This window comes from Melanostigma gelatinosum (genome assembly GCF_949748355.1).
Source record: "Melanostigma gelatinosum genome assembly, chromosome: 2".
NCBI classification, from domain to species: domain Eukaryota; kingdom Metazoa; phylum Chordata; class Actinopteri; order Perciformes; family Zoarcidae; genus Melanostigma; species Melanostigma gelatinosum.
Genome location: NC_136635.1, coordinates 23,127,408 through 23,152,188, shown reverse-complemented (window position 1 = coordinate 23,152,188; position 24,781 = coordinate 23,127,408). Strand labels below are relative to the sequence as shown.

At 43.6% G+C, this 24,781-nt stretch overlaps 1 protein-coding gene across 1 annotated transcript; it reads right to left on the bottom strand.

The window, feature by feature from the left end:
* Positions 1-1,904: 1,904 nt before the first annotated feature.
* Positions 1,905-24,066, bottom strand: dok4 (docking protein 4; the record flags this gene model as incomplete). The annotated part of the gene is made up of 8 exons (XM_079283733.1): positions 1,905-2,336; positions 2,697-2,811; positions 3,242-3,380; positions 6,395-6,584; positions 6,763-6,882; positions 7,584-7,698; positions 9,483-9,590; positions 24,001-24,066. The coding sequence occupies 8 exons, from the start codon at positions 24,064-24,066 to the stop codon at positions 2,191-2,193; spliced, it is 999 nt and encodes a 332-aa protein (XP_079139859.1). The 3' UTR covers positions 1,905-2,190.
* Positions 24,067-24,781: the final 715 nt, after the last annotated feature.

The following is a 24,781-nucleotide window of genomic DNA, read 5'->3' as shown; positions in this document are numbered from 1 at the left end:
TGATGTGAATACCTGGAGATTCCCAGGACGCTGAGTCGCGAAAGCCTATCAGCCTCCTCCTGTCTTCACTGACATCTTGACATTGTTGAATCAGAATTGGAGGATCTGTGGCCACCAGAGCTCTGCGATGGCACCTCATGTTTGTCCAGGAACTCTATGTGTAAAAATGTATGTGTATAAACCACAGTGTCTATAATGTAATCATGTCACTGCCGTATAAATGCCTAGATGATGTTATTTTGAGTGTTGAAGGAATAGCTACTATGTTAGCATAGCCAAGCATTGATCGACACAAAGTCCGTTCAGAAAACAAGCATTTTAAAAGTTGTGCTTGTCTTCTTGCTGAATTCAAAACTTTTTTCAAAATCTGCATCGTTATATAGTCATTTCGGCATCCCTTTGTCTGTTTATTGCAATAAAATCACAGCAAAATCAGTTAATTTTGGGTTCGTAATGCGGTATTAAACCAGTTGATGTGTGGCTTGCTAGATACAGTGAATACGGTTTGATGAAATTCACAGATGTAATGTATCTGGGAATTCCACAGCATGTACAAGGAAGCAAGAGTGGTTATTTCTGCCATGTTTGATGAAATGTTGGTATCTTCATAGAGGTGAGCCCCCCGTCCTCTCCGGCACGTCTAGCGCGAGTGACGAGAAAAAACACAAATGATCACCGCGGCGGAATTCGTGCAAGTAACGGAAGGCTAAAACTCGCTTCGCATTTGATGCGTACGCAGCTTGAGTGCTAATGTCCAGTTTAGTACAGGAGCCAATCCATAAAAATGAATCCGATCACAGTTTCAACCCGAGGTTCAGAACCTCGGCACAGCACAGCACAGCTCCAGTAACTGCAAAGTCACATCAGTTATCAGCAAAATCAAAAGGCATTGATCCAGACGCGGACATACAGTGAAATTATCAAGTGTTCTTTGGACAAGTGTGTCAGCTGGCAAGGGTACACTGGGAATCCTCAATGTCAGCGTATGTCCAATGATAGCACAGTCCACGTGGTGCTATTAAGGCACCATGCAGTCCCGCTCCACGCAGCATTCAATGTAACACACTGGGCCTTATTGACGTTTATCCCATGGCAGCCATTCGGAAATTGTCACTCTTGGGGTGAGAAACTCAAACTTGGACATTCAAAGATTCCTCACTAAAAATATACCAAGTCTACCCAGGAAGCTTTGTAATAAGATCAAGGCTTTGCACACTGCCTCAATGAGTGGCCATCCGGAATATATGCTGTATATATAATACCATGGTGGTTTAAAGGTGCAATCTGTAAGATCTGGCCCACCCGCTCCAAACAAATAGGTGGCAGCATTTCTCCTCTACTACTGGGTCGATGCGGTCTAAGTTTAAAGTCCTTTGTTATTGACAAATAAATAGCAACTTTGTGTTTACTGTGCCACTAACTAGGAGCTGTACGGTCTGTGTGCACTTTGGTAGTTTGTTTGATTAAATCCAGAGTGGCAAAAATTCTGCAGATTTGCAGAGTTGTAGCAACTGTAATTGGGGGGACTGATTCCAGTGGACTGCCCAAACCATACTCCCCGCCGGATCAGCAAACATTCTGTTGCCCCCGTGACACAAGTTAGACCCAGCGCTCATCTGGCCTGATGTGACTCCCGGCGCTGGGGTTTGCGCTGGTTGAATACGAGGTAACTGTAGCTGGTTAGCGTGCTCATTTCAGCAGATATCTCTGCAACACAATACGTAGACGTCTTTGCACACAACGTCACCTCTTCACGTTCTGTTGATTCATTTTTTGAGTGTTTTCCTTTCTTTTTTTCCCTACACATTGCACATTTAAACAGTCGGCAATACATGCCAATCTGCCGGAGTTTCTCACCCTGAGTGTGGAAAAACGTCAAATACCGCCCCGCCTCCTGTGGAACTGTAGGAGCTGCAGTCATGTAAGGAAGATCTATCTCCTCGCAGTCTTTCGCTGGATTTAGTTTTCACTTCCTGCATTCAGCATGGTGTGTTGGCCAGTGTCAGTCCTGCCTACACCATCTCTTGTGAGGTGTGACGTTGGGCTGTAAAACTTAAATAAGGATGGAACAGTGTGTGTTTCTTTCAGTGTGTGTGAATTGTGTGGGCCTGCATGCATGTATGCATGTTTGTGTTTTATTTGTCTCTGCGTCATTTTCAACGTCCGTACCTTCTTACGTGTATGTGTGTGTCACTGTCTGGGGTAGGTGGGGTAGTGTGTCGTTGATTGTGTGTGTATGTGCGACTGGGACTGTGCATGTGCATTTGCCAGGGGCAGCGTGGCGTGATGGTCCGGTGGCAGACGGGTGGACAGCAGGTCGTCCTCTGCAGCATCACCTACAGACAGAGGATGAACACGGCTTTTACTTTAGAGGTTGCTGGTACTGTAGGTGTGTTTTTATCCCTTAGGACATAACCAGGACAGCTGATTTAAAAGTATATTTAAGTGGAAGAGGCAAAACCCAACACATATGAGGTTTTCTTTTCCTGATTTTGGTGTGTTTAATTAACCTCTACTCTCGCCATGTTGGTGCCAGCAGGTTTGTTTGGAGCCATGACATAAGGTTCAGGCACAATAGCAATGGACTGAGAAATTAGTTGTCATGCTTTTGAACGATACATAGTATGTTAGAAGCCTACATAAGAAAAGGAATAGATTAAAAAAGAATTGTCTGAAGGGTCTGTGTAAGGGCCTACCGCTGCCATCCATGCCGGTCTGGTTTCCAGTGATGTGGTGCCAGTAGACGGATCGGGGCAGGATGGCGGTAGGGGTGCATGGGTAGGAGCCAGGTTCTGAACCCATAGACATCAACTGGGAGTCATAAACATAGGACACAACTTCAGGAGTTTACAAAAAAGCACTGCAGATTAGTCTAATTAGTGAATTATGATTCACCAAAGTCACACAATAGCAAACCAAGGCAGCGGTAGCAACAGCCACTCCTGTGTTCTGCGAGGCAAAATTACTGTTTCAATGGAGTCCAGTGGCTTTAAAGAGAGCATAGATGGATATAATGGCTTGGGTTTCCCAACGGGTAGGGCTGTCTGACGGCAAGATAAAGCGGTGAAAATATTCTAAACATAGAATACTCTTAAACTGGTCCTGATTTTTTTAGGTTCTCCGGTACTTAGCATGACATTGGTCCCGTCTGTTTCTCCAAACTGCTGGTATGCCGGCCGTCATATTTTGTAGGTAATACACGGACCATTGATAAGTGTCTCATACAACCTCCCAATCTCACCCTGCTGTTCTTCTCCATCTCCAGCAAGACCTTCTTGTGCTGCTCTGCAATAGCCAGCGTACAGGAATGGACCCTCTGGTAGAGCTGCTCCCCCTCTCTGGTCTGGAAGGTGTAGAGGCCTTCACCGCTGTCACACATCCTACACATAACAGCAAGATTAGTGTGAAGCCAGTGTGCAATACAGCACAGCACAGAATGGCCAATACAGTATAATGGAGGATTGTCTGGAAAACCTGAATAAGCTCCTACTCCCTCTACACTCAATAGAAATGAATCAGTGTGAGATTTCAGGAAGTGATTCAGTGTCCCCTGACACAAATGTAATGGAAACACGGAGGCATGGTGAGTTTTAAAGCCGCTCCACATCATGTCCGAACCTACATATTTATGAAAAAATGCAAATGTCATCGTAAAAACATACAACGAAATGAAGTTGTATGTATCAGTCAGTACAGCAGCAACAAGGTAAAAAATGTATAAAAAACATGCACCGATCCAACCTTTTCAGTCCCAATGAAGATACCCGGGCTTTATGAATCGGTCGATACTGAGTACCGATCCCATACCAATAAAATGTAACAAATAAATACATGTATATAAATGCACTAAATTGTCAGTTATTAAAATAATGGTATCCAATACCAGATTGGCCTAATGCCACTGATGCCAGATCCAGCTATCTTTAGTCAGTATCAGAACGATATTCGATATCTTTAAAACAAACAGAACCTCAGTCATAAGTTGACCAATCTCGGAACCCATCGGCTATCGGTCTGAAGACGATTAAGCCTTCAGGGGCGAAGGTCGGATATCTGGGCCAAGGCTTCCTCTTCCAAGCACCAGTCCAATTAGCAACTTGAGACGCGAGAACGCCGTTAGAATTGAGAGACAACATTTCACAAGCAGTCAGTTTAAGCTAATAAAAAGCTAAATCGTCATGAGGCAATAGGTGGAGGGTTCAGAGCTTGTATTTCGGCCAAAGCGTTCTTATCTTTTTTGCTCTCCAAACAGACTGTTTACCTGCATGCTACCCAACCCCGCTCCAACGTGATTGGTCAACACTCCTCGGATGACAAACACACTACAAACCGGAAGCAAAACACTTCCGGGTTTGGCCTGCATCATCGCCGCTTCATGCACCCACGTGGGGAAATTTAATGAATTTGACTTACAGCAGCGCTGTACTGGACCTGATGTGTGTATTTCTGTTGTCTGGTGTCACAAAGAGCTCACGGCGAAATACCTGTTTACAAGCCTTATTAGCCCATAGTGCCTCATATTTCAGGACGACGGGACAAATAAAGAGTGCCAAAAGATATCTATTGACCAAAAGACCAGACTGAGACCATCATGAAATGTAAAGCAGTTCAACAGAGGTGTATTGAGCTTGTCTTCTACTCTGTGAATTTAATAGTTAAAACAAGTAAAGTGTAGAGAGCACACAGTAACTATACTTCAAGATGTTACAGAACAATAAGCCTTTTTTTGTCCTATTTCTACCTGTTTGTTATTATTCAAACAATCAGCTCAACTAGTAATAATCACATCAATAATCAGGCATTTCTCTGTGAGCTCTTTGCGCCAACATTATACACACATGAGGTCCGGCAGAATGACGCGTGCCCTATTGTCGGTCGATCAATCTCATTTCCCCGTGTGGGTGATGATGCTGAATCACCAAAACTGACCAATGAATGAGCATCCTGTCACTCCGTATGACTGCATTATTATAACTTTTGGTTTGTTTGCAAAAAAGTCAGTCAACTTATCATTTCCGGACCACATGACCTGAACTACTGGTGTGAAAGTGAGCCAAGATTCATATTCCTGTGCCACGTTAAATGACCGACAAGAACAAGTGCACCTCTGCACATCCTCAGTGTACTTTCACAGATGACTTAACACTTCGTACTTAATACTATTAGTACATTAATAGTAAATGAACTCGTTTCCAATAAGTTGAATGAAAGGAAGTGGCAGTGGACGAGCTGTAAATGAATACACTACAAAGGAGACGCGGTCTTTGGGGGCGACGCAGTACAACACACCCACAGACAGAGGGCTCTCTCGCTACACACACACTGACACCTTTATCTGCATCCAGACCCAATCATAGCTCGTCAGGTTTTGTCAAAGAGTGGCAGATAAGGAGGTCTGACCCAGAATTGATTCATCGTCTAATCTATTCAATCAATCTCTTCATGGACTTAGAGAGAAAGAGAGATGGAGGTATCCTTGGACTGACCGTAAGCTCACTGACAAAGTGCACAGGCACACACTTTGGTTTCGAGTTCGATTAAACAGTTGGGCGTTTCATGTTAAAAGGGTCATTTCTGTATTTTACTATATTTTACTGTGTTTTGGTCCCATATCAGTTATTGAGTGGATGCTGCATCTGATTGGTCAGATCTTAAAATCACTCCCAAATGTATTTTGTTTTCTGATTCACCATATGTTAATTGTAGATCTGAACAACAAAAGGACCAAAAACAACTGTCTTCATTTGTTGGAAAGATTTGTGTTTTTATGATCTGTTATTTCATACAACGGGATCATTTCATTCAGTCACGTGAGGCTGATAATTCCTGAGCGTTGCCGGGTTTGATGCGAGTTCAATCATTTAAAATTCCCCCCGAAAAATCAACTCTCCATGCAACGCGGTGGTAGGGACTGAAATGCAAGAAAGATACGCAAGTGAGGGAAACGTGGATGCAAATGAGAGACTTGGGATGTACCCGATGTGACGCAAAATTTCAGAACAAGACTTCTCCGAGCAAGACGCGCCATATCAAACAGACCGGATGAAACGAAAGGTGAAGAAAAAGGTTTCGTTTCTCTGCAGGGTTCTTTCCATAATGTTGTCAGACCTTTTCAATAACAAGCTGAGCCTGTCAGTGGCAACTTTTAGTGGACGTACATTGACGGTTTAGCGTTCTCCCTCAATACTGGACCAATTTCAAAAATGACTTTTAGTCACAACAACATGGGAAAATAGGTTGAAAAATACCAACGGGTGAACAAAAAGGGTGAACAAAATGTTACCTAACACTTCACGATGTGTGTGTGCGGCAACCCACGATGTGTGTGACCCGCATGTATGTGGGGACAGTCAGCGATCAAACATCCCCCAGCCATCCCATTCCCCGGTCTCACCTCCCGGCTTCGAAGGTGAAGCGGGTGGCGTCGCGTCCGTAGCGCCGCAGGGAGCAGAGCGGCCAGGTGACCAGCTTGGTGCGGGGGTTGTGAATGTCCCACAGGTAGATGTTCTCGTGGGTGATCTGCATCATGCACTCCCCGTAGATGTCCAGGTTGGGACAGGGCAGGAGGAACACGTTGAAGCGCTCTGCGGGGACCGAGGAACGACATGAACAAGGTCAGGGGTCATAGTTTGAGTTGCTTTTAAGAGCTGGAGGCCCCTACGCTAAACCACAGACCTGCGGTGGTGGCAGTAGAAGCTTAACCACCCCCTTGAGATGGAAATTTTGACTCTGCTTGTTTGATTTTGTGTGTGTGTGAACTACCTGTGTGTTCACACTGCACTCCGGCAGCCAGGAGGTCCGGCTCTCCCATACTGATGTCATTGAGCCGTGTCCCCAGACACTCGATTGACAGCGTCTTAAACCAGTCCTCTGCCTCCAGCTCTGTAAAGAGAGAGAGAGAGAGATATCACATCTACTAGAACCGAGTGTCTTGTTAAAAAAGAAGTAAAATGGTGAAATGACGACCTCTTCTACGGGCAGATGTTTTGAGACTCCTGAGACATTTGTATTTCCCTCAACTGTTTAATGGTGAACACCACCCAGATGGACTAACTGTGCTCAACTTCCCGCGGTACACCTTGAAATATTCCACGTATGACGTGCTTTTTACGTGTCTGTTTACATACATGTTACACAAACGAAAGACACCATGATAATTAGTGAGCTTTAGAGCCGTTGATTGGTGTTTCTTTGTTTTACTTTGGACTGAGCCACGCTAGCCGTTTCCCCCTGCTTCCAGTCTTTATGCTAAGCTAGGCTAAACACGTCCTGACCCCATCTCTGTTCTTCACCCGCAGGCATGAAGCCTGATATCAATCTTCTCATCTCACTCACAAACAAAGCAGCGTATTTCACACAATCTTGCGCTATCCCTTACATTTACTCAGGGTCTGGGGCGATAACTGCATCAACAGAAAGTATGCATGCTCAAACTTGGGTGGAACATGGTTTTGATCAAAAACCGAGTCTAAAAGACAGAGTGGACAGGGATGTGTATTTTGCAGTTTGGTATAGTGTGTCGAGTCCTGACAATACAGAGCTGTCAATCTGTGTGTGTGTGCGCGCACGTGTCCGTACGTTACCTGATTCACAGGTGAAGGTGCGTGCGGTGTCGTCTGTAAACACAATGGCCACCGCCTGTCGCTTGGTATCTCGAGGCAACCGCGTGATATTCTTGACGTTGCTAATCTCTGTCACCTAAGCGACAGGTTGAAGGTAAAATTGTTAACAAAGTTGATCTCAGTGTGAGGAGTTATTTTTCAGCAGCAGGTATTCCAGAAGTAAATGTCATTGACGATGTTAGTTCACTTGAAAACAAATCTCCAATTGTGAAATTTGTGGAAATAAAACGAGGTGAGAAGATTTGAATCACATTCAGTCTGAAGACACTCTTTCTCATACACTGTTTGTAGCAATACCTACAAAACGTAATGCACTATAATTCTTATATATCCCACGTAATCAATTTGTATGTAAGCTAGGACAAGGGAAGTAGTATAAAAACTCACAAATTCCACATTGGGAGGAAGTCGGAGAGGTACAAGTCGGTCTAAAATAACACAAGACTTTCCTCCAGGAGACTGCTGTTCATGTCCCGTGTGGAACCAAAAATCAGCGTTGACTGATTTGTCATTATCATTTAAACCCAAACCACAACCTTTTCCTAAACTTAACCACATAGTTCTGTTCCTGAAACACTGCGGGGGGCTTGCACAGGTGCACTGATCGCTCGTGCTGCTAAACATTGTTAGGAAAAGGCAGAACAAATAACGAAGAAGATATAAGATTTCTGCAAACGGTGAACAGAAGTTACCATATTTGGAATGCGGAACAGTGACGTAGAGATGGCGTACACGGCTCTGGTCGCGGCAGTGACCTGTCAATCACAGAAAGCCTGCTCTACAGCATACTCCGCGTTTTATGGTCTATTTGACTCTAAATGGATCATCATTTACTCAATGAACATCATGCTGTGTTGAAGAAGACTTTAAACTAGAGATTGAGACCATAAACTCATGTTCAACTCATTAACAGAGAGGTAGGGCCATTTTCCCATAGACGTCTTAACGATAGGACTTCTTTTGGCAGTCAGAGGAGTCGTCCCCTGATGGTCAGGAGACAGAATGAAAGTTTTAAGGCACTTCTGCATCGGCTTCACTCGGCAGAACTAGAGGTTGCCGCCTGGTTTCACCATTTACGGTCCTTCTCTCCCCCCAAAATACCTGTTTCCTTCTGTCTAAATGAATGTAAAGAAAATGTACCGGTATTCTTTCTGATTTAACTTCAATGACAACTCGTAGCTGGCAAAACGTGCCATTCTGCTTTGTTGCTCGCAGTGAGAACACAGCGTTAGCCAGTTAATTGGTTGGTATGAAATACAACTACTGTCTTGTACAGAAGTGAAACCCTCTGTGAAACCTCTCATACGGCTTTATAATTGTGTTTACAGTGAAAATAAATGGAAAAAAGGATTAAAAAATAAAGCAAAGTCCCTCTGCAGCTTCACTTTAGGCCCCCTGGCGTGTTGAAGGACATTAAGTGGAGTGTGAAAGCAGGAGGTCAAGTGAAGGAGAAGTGGTGATGATGATGATGATGATGATGAACGAAAGACGAGTGATTTCTGAGAGAGACGGAGTGAAGAAGAAGAAGAAGAAGAAGAAGAAGAAGAAGAAGAAGAAGAAGAAGAAGAAGAAGAAGAAGAAGAAGAAGAAGAAGAAGAAGAAGAAGAAGAAGAAGAAGAAGAAGAAGAAGAAGAAGAAGAAGAAGAAGAAGAAGAAGAATTGTGGAGTCTCGCTGAGCTCAGAAGGTCTTTTAAGTGAAGGCTGACTACTTTCATCCCTGTCGGTGTGTGTCTGTCAAGTCTTTAGTTTTCTCCTGCAGAACAGAGTATACCTGTTACTCACACCCACCCACACACACACCCACACACACACACACACACACACACACACACACACACACACACACACACACACATCTACCTTAGGAAAGGCTCTGATGTAGGCAGACTTCTCATCAGGGTATTTCTCCAGACGACGAGGTCCTTTGCTCGATGACTTCTTGAACACCAGCCAGCAACGCCGATAGATCTGTGATATAAATGCACAGTTTTTGGTAAAAGTAATTGAATTACTTTTTTTTTGTTTTTGTCAGAAACAATAAGAGGATCAAAATCCAAACCTTGTGTGACAGAACAAAAACAAGTTAACAAGCCTCTACTAACTAGTAACAGAATAAAAGGCCTACACTATTACTACTGTACGTACAGGACAGTATGCAATGTATACTAACATATGTGGACATGCTGACATGATGTGTTTGCCAGTTAATCAACAGTTCAATTTATAGTTGATTCTGTTACTAAGCTGAGAATGACTGCGTCACACATAGAAAAGGTCGTGAAAAATAAAAACATTTCAAAAAAATCCATCTCAGAAAAAATCGTATTGGAAAGTCAACAGCTAAACAGTTACAAGAGTGTGTTGCCAGCGACCGGCCGCATGTTAGGGCATGTGACTACCAGAGAAACTTTGTGCAGTAAAGAGAAAGTGACTTTCTGAAAAGAAACACTGCATGCCCTCTTGCTACGTTGCACTCCGGACTGAAATGTCTTAGAAAACACTACAAAACAAAAAACTGAGCTCAGAGGTGCAGAAATGAAATGCAACCTCTTTTTTCTTTCAATCAGCACTATGCAGTAAGCCAATTTCATTGGTTTAAGTTGAGGTACAAATACGGAGGTAACTCTGTAAGACTTCACATGACGCTGAACTAACAGTGTTAAAGATGTGTGCATATGAAATAGGCGCGACAAGATAAACAGTCTTAATGCATTTCGTAGCAAGGAAGCTTAGCGGAATCTTTAGTTAATAAGATGTGACACCTCCTGATAAATAATTACGTTTATTGACTTATTTCGAAATGCCCTTGTATCCATCCAAGTCTCCTGCCGACGCAGCACTCCAAGGTTACCACTAATGCCGTGTCTGGGGAAACATCATTTTCCTGCGCTATAATGTGAGCAAAACCCCTCTGGAATAAGAGGAACTCCAAGCTGTTTCTCATCAGTTTCATCTTTGAAGATGTGAGAAGGGAGCAATTAGCACTTTCTGTCGTCTTTCCCTCCCTGCCACCCCCTCCCCCTCGCTCCTCTCTTTAACTTCACTAAGCGCTGCTCGCAGTTTGTCTGCAGAGACCCGATTACTTCAAACACAGGATGGGCGAAGTGATATGGGGGAAGGAGAGATGAAGGGGAGGAGGGAGATGGATGATATGGAGGATGGGCAAATAAAGAGATGGTGGGCATGAAAGCAGACGTACGGAAAGCAGGCAAGTGAGAAAAAATTCAGGCGATCCATTTTCTAAGTCTGATTTAAATGATTTTCTCTTCTGTGATTATGACTTTCGAACAAGTTTTTCATCTGTTTTTTTGGTCTGTGAGCTCAACGCAGTACAAACAGGTGCAAATAGAAAAAACACAAGAAAATTACAAAAACATTTCATGAATTTGACAACACACGCACAGCATTTAGAAAAGAAAACGCAGCCAATAGAGAACGCACAGAACAGAAACTAAAAATAGCGCAGACGACAGCGTAAACGCTTTCCAAAGGACGCGGGGCACGCTTGTTGTTGCCATGTCTGTGGCAGATTTGATGCACTTAAGCCCAGATATGGAACATAGTCATTGTTTTGAAAGTAACATCCCAGGTCTCGATTGTTCCGAGCCAAGTCAGTCAGGTGAAGACAGATTTGTTCCAAGTCCAATCCATTAATATTGTTCTTTCAGTCAACCAATGCAACATTAGGCTATAGTTTGACTTCTGTTGGACTATTGTCATTGAAAACAACATTTAGGCTCCCAAATGTTAGAAGCAAAGTTCCATTACCACATTGTGGGCCAGATTGACTGAGGAAATGGCGTTAAGCAAATGTGCGCTGCAGTCTACAAACAATCTGTGTGTATTTAGCTTCAGATTCATGAGGACAGAAGCTCCAAAAATCTTGACCAAATATTCACTTCATCCATGGTTCAAAATAAATTCAATTATATTCAACTTTTAAGCATAATGGGAGGTAATGGGGAATGAAAAGGACACAGTACATGCAGCACTTAAACGTCTGAACAAAATAAAGAATTGCAGTTGCAGCCTTTAGTCTTCATTGAAGAGGCTGAGAGTTTTTTTCCGCAAAACTGACAACAAACAAACAAAGTGTGTGTCCTCTCACACTGTTCATGTTTCATGTTATTGTAAGGATGGAGAAATTAGAGTAGCTACAGCACGCACAATTTGCAGTTTCGGGAGTGGTGAGAGAGAGCGAGAGGGGGGGGGGGGCATTATAGCAGCTGTGGTAAATTGACTTACAATTAAAAAGCCCATTCAATTTCGTCAAAGGAAATACAGAGAGGCTGTGGAGAGGGAGGAGGAGACGGAGAACGGAACAGACAACAGCAAGAGATAATGAAGCAATAATGAAGGAAAGAGGAACGAATACAAGACTGGAGAGGACGGCAGGGGGGAGGTTTGTGACAGAGAGGGACCGGGACTAAGAAGACAGGGTACAAAGACAGTGGAAATGAACATCAGCGGTTTCCTCTCTGTGCTTAACATTGCAGGATTAAAATAACAAAATACTCAACATAAAAATGTAATTGTTAGAGTCAGACATTACAAATGTCTACGTGGATAACAAAGCCAAACTATATAGCGGTTTTATAGAGGTAATAGAAATGGATTATGTGCCACCACTGGTCTTTTGTTGATTTTGATTTGTTAAAACACAAATATGCTGTGAAATATGTCACCTTGCTCTGAACCCTGGGTTTCGAGAGAATTTATTGGTGTTGTGCAGAGATGGGGACTTGGATTTAAGTCGGACTTAAGTGGCAAACACAGTGACTTGTGTCTTGACTTGGACTCTAGCTGAAAGACTTGGACTCCAGCTCAAATACTTGAGACTTGACTTGGACTTGCCCCTCAAAGACTTGGACTTGGAAAAATGACTTGTGAGCAACTTCTAGTGTTGTGTCTCATTTTGTTTTGTTTTTCTTGCCATAACCTGGACCCGAAAAGTGTTTACTCAGAACCCTAAAAAGACTGTCAGGAATAAAAAGCAAGAGTTAGTACATCACTACAGTTGTGTGAATTCTAACGAACACCAGATCTAATAGGCAGGCATTAACATGGCTGAAACTACCCTGTCGGCGTTGCAGGCCACATAAAGCGTACTTGCCCGAGAGACATTTTCATACAGCACACAACTATTACAAAAGAAACAGCTATAAAGTGATGGATACAATTTTATGAGATTAACAAACACACCAAATTACTGTGTTAAAAAAATGTGATGCATTTGGTCCAGAACCACCAATGTGGAAAGTCTAGAGTGAATTATTTTCATGCCATTCATGCGAGCTGGCAGGATGTCAGCGGGATTGACCAGGAGACGTCTCTAACACACATCTAAAACAATAGATATATGAGCAACTTCATGAAGTCCGATTTTGAACATGAACGCTGAATCATACAATAAGAGTAACAAATAGTCCCGATAAAAAACTGTTCATAGTAAGGTCTGTAGATTGTGGACATGGATGGGGAGACAACCAAACTCAGGTGCAGACGAAAGCAAAACAACTCATTGTCCAAACAGCTGTAGGCACAGTGTGTTCTGGATTGAGTGGAACATACAATTAGAGACGGAGAAAGAGAGAGTGAACAAGGAAGGTCGGATAAATTACCTCTGACCGGCTGCTGTTTTCCCAGGAGAGCAATACGTCATCTCCCCCCCCCCCCCCCATGCCACCCAAGTAACCACCCACCTCCACATGCTGCCACGGCAACCAAACCATCCCGCTGCCACAGCATCAAAATCCTGCTGAGCGCGCATTTTCTTCATCAGCCCATCTGACATAGACAAAGGGAAGTGGTGTGTTTGTGTGTGTGCTTAAAGGTGCAATGTTTGAGATCTGGATCGCAATTTACAACATTCACGAAATGAACAAACATCATCAACTGCATGTGAAGAGGTTACAGCTTTGAAGCTATGCCAAAGACGTCAATGTATGAACCTTTTAACAATTTGTATACAATGATGACGTAAGTAAGTGTAAGCTTGTCAAGCTATGCAAGAGCATTAATCACTAATGATACAGTGACATGGAGTTTTGAGTTTATTGAGTTTTATCGTGGGCGCTACAACACAAGCATTTTTTATCAGTACAGTGGAAGTCAACACATTTATTCGCTTGCAGCCATGGACGTCAACAGTGTTTTGGTCTAACGAGTGACCATGTTAACGAGTGACTTTCAGCCGAATGCGTCCGTCCTTTAAAAATAAAAATAAAAACGCGACTGGCCAGTAGGATGTCTCGCAGACCTATCGCCACAGCAATGTGTCAGAGCTGAAGAAAGGTCAGGCTCCAAACATTACCATTCTGGTATCCGGGGGAAAATAAGCTTGTTTGTATTTCTTTAAACCAATCACAATCATCTTTGGCGGCGCTGAGCACAGAGTGCAGTGACGGAGCTCTTGCAAAATAGATAGCTCAGATTGTGGAAGGGGAGCAGACCCGGTCGCAGACATCTCGATATATAAGCCTGCGAAGCATATGCACGTCGAGAGAAGGCTGCATTCCATTTCCTGGGAAGCAGCCCTGGTAGGCTGAATTTTCACTGATCTGGAAAGAACATGTGAAATCACTGACAGTTCATATATCTAGTAGGTCAGTGGAAATGCACCCCACGTGGCTGCAGGGAGAGACACTGCTGACTCACTTTGCTTTTTAGCAGCGAGTCGCTAAAAGGGTATAAATATCCTGACATAGCCAATTACGGATGTCACGACAACAAGATTTTAGTAGGCGATACCAATACCAGCTAAAATTCCACGATTCTCGATACTCGATTCAACACCACAGTAAAAAAAACAATAAACATCTCCTTCAAACAATTGTTTTTATTCAAGTATCTGGCCAAAAACAAAATTTCCAAGATTACACACATCATGATAACATTACAATCTACCTTACCAATATAACTATTTACGGCATCGAGCTTGAACACATCAAAACGTCACTCAAAGCGATGTCCGTTGACGGTAGGTCCATTATTTAGCCGTGCGGGACTGTGCTGCCCACCGGCTGCTAACAGCGAACGTAACCAGCTCTCATCCAGCCGATTACAACGCTGATTTGTTGTTCACAATGTAGCATCATCGGGGAAACATTTGGGTGCGTCTCCTGGACATGTCAATTGTGATTTTACTGCGTCCATTCAGATTTTAATGCATCAACGTTCGGTTGTGCACCGCACATAAGTCATACCGTTCAAAATGACAGAATTTCGGCATTGACTCGGTACCAAAGTATCGGTTCTTGTGACATCCCTACAGCCAGTTTAATGCGTCATACATATCACAAAACTGCTTCACTGCTCACTGCTTACTTCTACTGTAACACTCCAGTGGCAGCTTTCAATGCTAACCACCGTCAACTGCCGAATGTCGATTCCAGGCCCACAACACTAACTTTTGTTCAGGTGCCTTCCTGTAGTGCATCTCGCTGCACACAAAAGCACCTCCCTCCTCATCAGCGACTGTGCCCGCCAATCACACAGGAGATTGGGGTTCAATTCCCAGACAGGGTGGTGAGCTGCCCAAACAAGTACGACCTATTCCTATCTGATTGGACACATCTTTTCCTGAGCAGGACAATCAGCTTCGGACACGACGGATCGATGTGCCGTCGCAGTGCCTCTGGGAATGCCTCGTCCCGCTCCACCCGATGTCCCCACGGACGTCATCAAAGATTGATCTGATCTTATCTTACCTGCTTCAGTAAGCTTCGGGCCACCGCCTCTGCAGCATGGTCCTAACGCCTGCAGAGCAACGGCAGCATATGACTCCTTTCGGCAACACTGGCTCTGTAATGGTCTGGCTGCTATATTTGGCAATGACTTTGGCCTGCTCCTCTCACAGAACGCAAGGTCAGTGCTAACAGCCACCAAGATAATGATTCGGAGTAATCACCTGGGTGCTTCGCTTATCACTGTGGAGGTGGAAAACGCAGTCAGAGTCATTTCAATAGCTCCCATAACCATTCCATCATATGTGGTGGGCCCAAAATGTGCTGCACATCACTGAGCGACTGCTAATGCATTGTTGGTATTGTTGACTGGGGCGACTGTGGCTCAGTGCTAGAAGGGGTCGTCCTTCAATCAGAGGATCTTTCGACATGAATCGAGCCATTTTTACACCGTTTCATTTGACATTGCTGCCCTCCACATGGGCATACATTTGTGAAAGGACGGTACACAGGTAGAGACGTATCCCATAGGAGGAGTACAGTAGATGTGTGAGAGAAATGAGGGAGAGCTCATACAACTAACATCAGTCAACTGATATTATGTTTCAATTCCAAGTGTAAGGTGACGGCTAAGAGGACGTCAGGTGTTTTTCTTTGCTGTTCTGTAATCAGGCCAAACATTTATCAACTTTAACATAAGTAACATGTAGAATAACATTTATTCAACGAACGCCATTCCCACGAGTTAGAGATCACATATGTGCCAGCCCCATTAAAAATGTCCCTACCAACATGAACAAACCCATGCCCTTTGCTCTCAACATTAATAAATTACTTTAAAATCTCGCGTTCTGGATGTTATTATCGATGTCGGTGATGTGTCTGTGTTTTTGTTCCGGTGCTCTGAACACATCCCTCTGAAGCTCTTTGTAGGTGGTATGAAGGTCCCCTGGACCCGCCGTTAGACAACAACCTTTTTGTAGTTCATGAAATGTACCCATGTTCAGGAATATGAAGGATAGTCCTACAGACGTTCCTGTAATCTTACATCGCAATAATATCGTCAGCAAATTGTTGCAAATTGTCACTGCTACCAGCTAATCTGACCACCTTAAAGCCGGTGGGGGTGCCTGTGATGGTTCACCAGCCCGGTCAAGTAGCCTTCTAGATACTGCTGTGTTGCCACGTTGGTTCTAAAAACGTTGTTGCTAGCCAGAAAAGAAGGAAAAAAACAAGAAAAACATCTGCACTGACAAACCAGGCCAAAATTTTGGAAACCCACCCAAGCTCATTTTTACCGACATAATCCTTCCTAAAGCTTTACAACTGGGCGGAAAATCTGCCAATCTGGCAACATTTCTCCGGCGTAAAATGTTCCAGTTATTTTCAGCGTGCGGTGTCAACCAATCAGTGACCACCAGGAAATTTAAACATATTAGACACATATAACACAAGGTGCGGCCACAATAGACCAGCACACCGCAGCTTGAAAAATAAAAATGTTTGTGTGCATATATGTATCTGAATGCAGACGTATATATGCAGAGGGCCTAAAGCACAGATATGCTGACAACCCAGTGTGCACGCATTCACATATTTCATAACACATGTATCATTTTCCTATCATTTCTGACTGGCGGTTAGTGCGTGTGTGTCAGTGGGGTCATAACTTCATCTCATCTCATGAGTCCATCTTTTTCTCCACACAAACTTCCATTCGCTGAGCTGACAGTTTTATGGTGCGTAAACTGTCAACATAACAAATGAAAAATCGGGCTGCCCCTGGATGCCTGATGGAAATTGTCAGAAATAGAAGAACACAGTGCACATGAGCACTTTGCATGAGGGCATTGTAACGATTTAACGTGGCAGGTTCCGTGCTCATTTCTCCTTACACTTTATTTGAACAACAGTTGACGTCAAAGTGGTTCCTGAGACTCAAACTTCAGTGCTGAGTACTTTCATCAGAGTGAAGGTTTGGTGATTCAGCAAAACTCACTGGGAAAAATGACCAGCAGCACATTGAAACTACATTCACCCAAACAATATATGTATTCATCATGTACAAAACTAACAGTACAGTAATCTTTTATTATAATCTTTGGATATGTCTTTCAAAAAAACTCAAACATTGAACTTGGAAGACAATACTGTATTGTTGCAGTGCACCATAATGAAGTCTGTAGCTTTATCTGTCAAGACTGAGGGACTTGAATTTATCTCTTAAAAAGCAGAGAAAGGGACCAGATGAGGAGAAGCAGGAGGAAGATATTTATGTGGGGAAGCAGGGAGGTCAAAGTGCCTGCAGCCAGAGCAGTGCTGAGAGGAGAGGTGAAGTGAAGCTGAATGCCAGATCAGGGGAGTTCAGACTCGATAGTGCAGGCTAACCTATTAGTCTCAGAGGGCTGCTTACATAATGATGCCTTCAAGGCGTATAAAACACATTTACAGGTTCCTTGGACTGAGCAGAGAAAACTAGATGTGGCAGGCTGAACTGTAAAAAGATCATCAAGTACTTCACTTTTATCCAGTTTTTTTTTTTATACAATACATATTCTTGCAGCCCAGGGCTAAGAGTTGGCCCTGGGATAACTTATCACACTACAAAATCAGTGACACAAATTACAGTGTTTGCTTAAACCCTGTTTTACACTGGCAATTTTAGATTCTCAGGGGATAATCCCACAGAGCCAACTCTGCTTTGGAATTTGCCAGGATTGTGCCAGTGTGGAAGCTCACTTAGCCCCAGGCTAATAGCTCACTTAGCCTCAGTCTAACAGCTCACGTATCCTCAGTCTAAAAGCTCACTTAGCCTCAGTCTAACAGCTAACTTAGCTTCAGGCTAACAGCTCACGTATCCTCAGTCTAAAAGCTCACTTAGCCTCAGTCTAAAAGCTCACTTAGCCCAAGGCTGATAGCTCACTTAGCCTCAGTCTAAAAGCTCACTTAGCCTCAGTCTAACAGCTCACTTAGTCTCAGTCTAACAGCTCACTTAGCCTCAGGCTAATAGCTCACTTAGTCTCAGTCTAATAGCTCACTTAGCCCAAGGCTGGCAGGTCACTTAGCCTTAGGCTAACAGCTCATCTAGCCCCAGGCTACCAGCTCCCTTAGCTCCAGGCTACCAGCTCACTTGGCCTCAGGTGAACAGCTAACTTAGCCTCAGGTGAACAGCTCACATAGCCTCAGGCTAACAGCTCACGTAGGCCATGTCCATACTACCCCGTTTCCATTTGAAAACGGAGTTTTAAAACTAAAACAATCTCCGTGATAGATGTGTGACGAATCAGGGAAGGACACGTCATGACTGCTAAGAACCAATCAAGCGAACGTGGGTGTGGGCGTCATCGTTTCCAAACGTATCAGTTTTCGACCGTCCACATGAATACGCAACCCCGGCGTTTTCAAACTTATCAGTCTTCGGGAGCGTTTTCAAACTCCTCCGTTTTCGGTGCTCGAAAACACCGGCGTAGTGTAGACGCTCAGCGTAAACGTAGCAAAACATCTGCGTTTCCAAACGAAAACAGAGTAGTATGTTCGTGGCCTTAACCTCAGGCTAACAGCTCACTTAGCCTGGGACTAACAGCAGTTTGAAAAGACCTACTGATGAAATGTATAGTCTATCTTAGCTAAGTGTTCGGATTTGACAATCAATGCTAAGCCTACTATTATAGTTATGCTAATCGCTAATTTGATATAAAAAATGTAATGTGTAATGTGAAAGGTGTCGCTTGATTAACCCTCAGAAATTGATCACCCAACTCTGCAGTTCCTCTCAGCCTTATGGAGTATATTAGCACCTTTAAGCTCATTGTTATAGCTATTTTTAATGAAAAACTTCGATTAAAAAAGGCGGACAGACAAATTTAAAGACCTGCTGGTGAACCTATTAGTGCATTTAGAGGCCACAGAGCCAGATGTTTCATTCAGGAGGTGGTTAAAAACAAACACAACTCCAAATGAATGGTTTTGCTGCACAAAATCACAACAACAAAAGTGCTTATTCAATTTGACCTTCAAAAATGACCCATCCGAAATTGTGGACACAATAAAACTGCCACATGCGTCTCTGCGGCCCTTAAATCAAACCCACTTTATCTGTGCATTTGCAGACAGCTAAAGGGATCTGAATGAAAATACTCTCTCCAGTGTGAATGGTCGTGAAACTTATGCACACGACATATCTTACAGATGAAGATAAACAGCATCTGAAGTGTTATATCCTGCGTGTTAGCTGAGCTCTCACCAGCGCCTGTGTCGTCTCTAAGTTTACTCGGGCCTCAGGCAATGTCACATTTAATTCCAACTGTGAGACTCTTCCAGGACTCCAGGGTGTTGCCTTCTCTATTAATCTAAGTGAATCATTTACCGTATGTTTCTTTGAACATAACGTACAGCAAGATCTAAAAGGTATTAAAGATGAATGTATGCTGTCTCCTTATTTGAATACACACCACGTCTAAGGTATGTTCAGGGCAAACATAAGCATATGGACAGATGGTGAAAATACAACTAACATATGCTTTTAGACTCGGTGCCTATCAACCATCTGAGTGCAGTGCGTTGACTGCATGCGGCATCAGTGGGAGGTTGGTAAAGGAGAGTGTGGGGGTTTAGAAACCCCTGTCTCACGCCTAGAGGCTGATCAATATCAATCTCATCAATACGGAAGTTCACTACGCTCAGAGGACTGTGGTAATACTTATGCAGGACATGAAAAACAGGCCGTTGCGTGGAAGCATCAGGGCTCCGTGGGTACATCGGTGCACGCGAGGTTAGCGGTAAGTCAGCATGCGCTTGGATTTTTGCATGTCTGGGGCTTTTTTCCTTTGGCTTTGTCGTTTTCCCGCTGAGGTAAATTAAGCATGACTTCGGTAGTGTATCTACCCAGCCTTGAGGAGGACCTCAGCTGTGCCCTAAGGATGCAGAGACTAACTCGGGTAACTCCCTCGTTACCTCTCTTTGTGCTCATGCCCCCGTCTCAACCCCTGTCTCTCGCCTGGGTTTCCTACAACACCGTGTTGACTCACTGACTGAAAACTGATCGCCCTACAGGGTATCAAGACATGTCTGAGGCTTATTAAGACTTTGTTAATGCTGTGCTTATCTTTGAATATATCACAAATTTAAAAAATGAAAGCGAGCAAAACCAGACCGCTTTTCCACCTTAGAGCTGCACTTTTGTTAATATTAACAAACGATACATTGACTACATATAATTAGGGATGGGTATCGTTTGGGTTTTTCCGATACCGGTGCTAAAACGATACTTTTAAAACGATACCGGTGCCTAAACGGTGCCTGAACCGATACTTTTTTCTTCAAATTGAACAATAGTGTTTAAAGTACCGGTACACTATAAATGTAAATAAATACAAAACACTTGGCTTCAAACTACAGCTACAAGGTGCCACCTGCCCATCAGGACTTACTGACCTTTGACACCCACACTCCACAGCCTGCACAGGAGCAATTTGGGCCCAAGGACACATTGACATCTGATGGAAGAGCTGCCGATGTTGAACTGCCGATGTTCTGATTGGAAGAACCTGCTCTACCTCTGAGCCACGGCCGCCATAGGTTAATTGTTCTTTTATGTCTGCTAGTATTGGCCATGTTTCTCGCTGTCCAGAGACAAAGAATATAAAAATATATCATTGGATTTTTTAAATTATTAAATAATTATTAAAACTAATACAGGAATTTAAATTCCAGTACATAATGTATATTCTTGTATATAAACATAGAATTAAATTGAATACCTATATGAGTCAGTGTCGGCCAAATATCCAATATTGGTATCTAACATTGGCCATTTTTCCGACTTGACTGTAAGTAATGACACTGACGGTCTATATCAAAGTACTTGAACATTGCAATAACCACAACATGTAAAAGGGAAACGGAAACCTTTTTTAAAATTAAATTACTGTAAAACCAGTAAAGAGCTTTTCATATGCAAAGCATGCCAGCTGCATTCCACCGATGCCAAACTGTCCCTGCGTCACACCACACATCACAACGTATGGACTGACTGCTGACAAAACTGGCACAGCGGGAAGCTGGAATAAGAGAGCAAATGAAAAAAAAAGAGCGAGGGATAGAAAGATGACACAGAGAGAATGCTAAGGAAGGATATAGATAATGAGGCAGAAAAGGAAGAATGAGATGTGAGGAATCAGCGCTCTGGGCAGAAAAACCGCAGAGGGAGAAAAAGAAGACACAGAGCAATTAAATGATGGGCAGAGTGAGAAAGACGGGGAAAATAAGACAGGGACGAAAAACTAAAATGCGCAAAGATACCCAAAGAGAAAAACTGTAAAAGTCAAATTTGCTTCGGCCCCGTTAATTCCACTACAAGCTCAACTGTACCGTAAATACAATTAGTCTGAATGGTTTTTAAATAAAAAAGACGCAGGCTGGGCCAATCAACACCATTTTCCTGCTCATATGTTGCCTGTATTTGCAGCACATTTCAGAACTCCTGAAACTCATCCAAAAGTATTTGAGAAGCCAGATAGAAATGGGCAAATGAACAAAAGCAGTACAGATTAATGATGGATGACAGAAAACAATCATTGTCGGCATCGGAGCCAGGCGGTTTCTAGCGCCGATCCGGTGCCGGTAGAGGACACGCAGTACGAGGAGACGCAGGGGGACAGAGCTGGAGTGCAGTGTCCCAGAGCGCAGTGTCCCAGAGCTGGATAACCCAGTAGGACTTCATGACTTCATGAAGAATCGGGTCTACGTTCGGCAAGGTCGACCCAAACAAAGGAGGTGACAATTGCTCCTTTTGTTTCCTCCCATTCAGATTCTAAAAGATAAGGGTTAGCCTCGCGGGAAACTGTTGTGTTAACTGAATCGAAGCTTTAATCATTTAAAGGGGCGGCAGTTCAATCCCCCGGCTCCTCTTAGCCGCATGTCAAAATGTCCTTGAGCGAAACACTGAACCCCAAAGTTGCTCCTCGGGCGCTTCACAGCAGCCCACTGCTCCTAATGCTCATTAGTGGTGGTTTTTTTTTGCCATAATTAAAAGTATTGGACAAATTAAAACATTGACCTCAAGATGACCAAAGTTGGTACAATTTATCCTCAGAGGAACATGAATGTCTGCACAGAACATCATGTATCCAATCCAATCCTGTAAAAGTCGGCGAGTCGTTTCACACAAAAGCCACTGACTTAAAACCTCATGGTTGTCACTGCAAGATGTCATTCGGACACATTATGCCTCATGGTATGGTGGAAAAAGATATTTGCAAGTGAAAATGACCCCGACCTCGAATAGTCGACGTCTCGCCGATTCGACCGAAGGGAGCCTGATTCACACAGTCGTCGAAGTGTCGGCAAAATGTAGGTGTGAAACAAAGGATCATTCCATTGTGGCTATACGGGGGTGCTGAATGTCAGATTTTACATAGAATTGCTTGGTTGCTTTCAGCTCTCTCTCTCTCTCTCTCTGTTCACAACCACGAAAAGGAAAAAAAACATGGTGGACACACTGACCAACCACTATTGTTATCCTTAACAAGGATGCTAACTTTGCTAACAGGGTTAAAGATCTCAAGACAATTTCCAAGGACATGTTTTGGTATTCACTGTGGTGGTACACACACACACACACACACACAAACACTCACACTCACACACCTTACAGTGATAAGGTTTTGGCTCTGCCGGTAAAAGCAAGGATAAAAACTCAGTTATATTTGTGCACAAAGCATTTAAAGAACAAACAGAAAGTCGGTCAAGAACTAAAAAGCAAGCACGTTATTTCCCCTCCGGCCACACTTTTGTCTATACAGAAGCCAGTAACTGAGCTGCTTAACTTGAGGACAAGAAGCTTTTATTTTGGTATTACCCTAAGCACCGCGCCGGTGCTGTAATTGGAACGTCGTCAGTCCCCCTCCTAGAGCTGAACGGCGCCGTGTGCGAGCAGCGATAGCAGAGGAGTGGGGTTATTTGAAATGAGCTGCTGAACAGAAGAACCTGGCTCGAATTAGTTTTCACGAGCCAACTGGGACAGACTGCGAAAACAAATCTGCCTGCTTCCTAATATTAATGTACATGTCTTCCTGATATTCTGTATTAACCTTGTTTCAAGACAGTAATATCATTATCCTTCTCCTTCTTATCGTCATTTTTACTCATAGGGTAGGTTCACCCAAATTACAAAACAAACAAAACTTGTTTTTCTGGTTGTATTTGTCAAGACAGTGGACAAATAAAACCAAATCCGTGTTGTTGTTTTTTGTAATATCGAGAAACTTTTTAAATGAATAGACGCACACCACGAAGGTAAGGTAAAAACAATTGAAGGTGTCTATGAAACAAAGTGAAGATGTGATTTAGAAGATACAGGCCAAGCAGCCCGAGCTTGTCAAAACAATATCAAGAGACCGAAAGAAAAAAAGTCCTTAAACAAGTGACACTGGATTTGTAGCAGGTGCAACCGGAGTAATGCTGGATTGCTGTGTTCATTGGTTTTTGGATGACACTTTCATTATGCAAAAACGAATTGACCTTAATATATTTGCTGAGTTCCATATGTGTGAAATGCTGTTTCGAACGCCTTCGTCACGCTGTAGGAGTAGAAACAAATCAAAGGAGTCTTTGAAAATACCTTTTTCAGGAATAGCATTTTGTGGTGGGTGTGATGAAACACGACCGGAGAGACAACGCAGACACGGACTCACCCCCAGCTTGCGGCTGCGCATGCGCACGTAGCCCTGCTTGACGATGTCGTTGAAGTTGGAGGCCATCTTCGGGTGGGGGGTAACCTGCCGGCCGTCGCCGTGGAGACCATCCAGATGCTTCTTCCCTCCCTCAAACAGTCCCTCGCTTTCCCCTCCTAGCTCTCAGCTCCTCTGTCCTGTGCTCCGTCCGTTCACTTTCAATCCCGTCCGTCTCCTTCAGGACTTTGTGTGCTTCCTCCCTCTAGCACTTCCTGTTTCTATCTGTCCTCAAACTCCGTCGCTCCTCTTGCAGGTCTTCACATCTTCTCCGCCCTCCCCGTTTCCTTTCCTCCTGTTTCCTTTTCGTTCCCCTCTGTTGGACTTGTTTCTCTCCTTCTTTCACCTCTTGCTGTCGTTTTTTCCTTTCCTCCGTCCTTCTTTCATTCACTCCTCACCAGATGGGTCTTTCCATCATCTCCATGATTGGCATCTCTAAGAAATGTACAGAGAGAGGGAGAGGCACAAATGTTTATATATGTATATATTATTCAGAGAGTGAGAGTGAGGAGCACAACATTATTGTCCATTATTCATACGGGTGGCATGCACCATTATTGAGGGCAAGAGGGCGGGATGGCTGCCGGTGACTTTGTGCTGTAACGGGCACTATGCTTTGCCGTTTGTCTGAGAAAAATGAGCGCATGTGTGAGCTTGTGTGTGTATGTAATGGCATGAAGCTGTAATGCTCTACCAAGGATATCACAGGAGGCAGCATCCATTAGCAGGGAGTGTATCTAGGAAA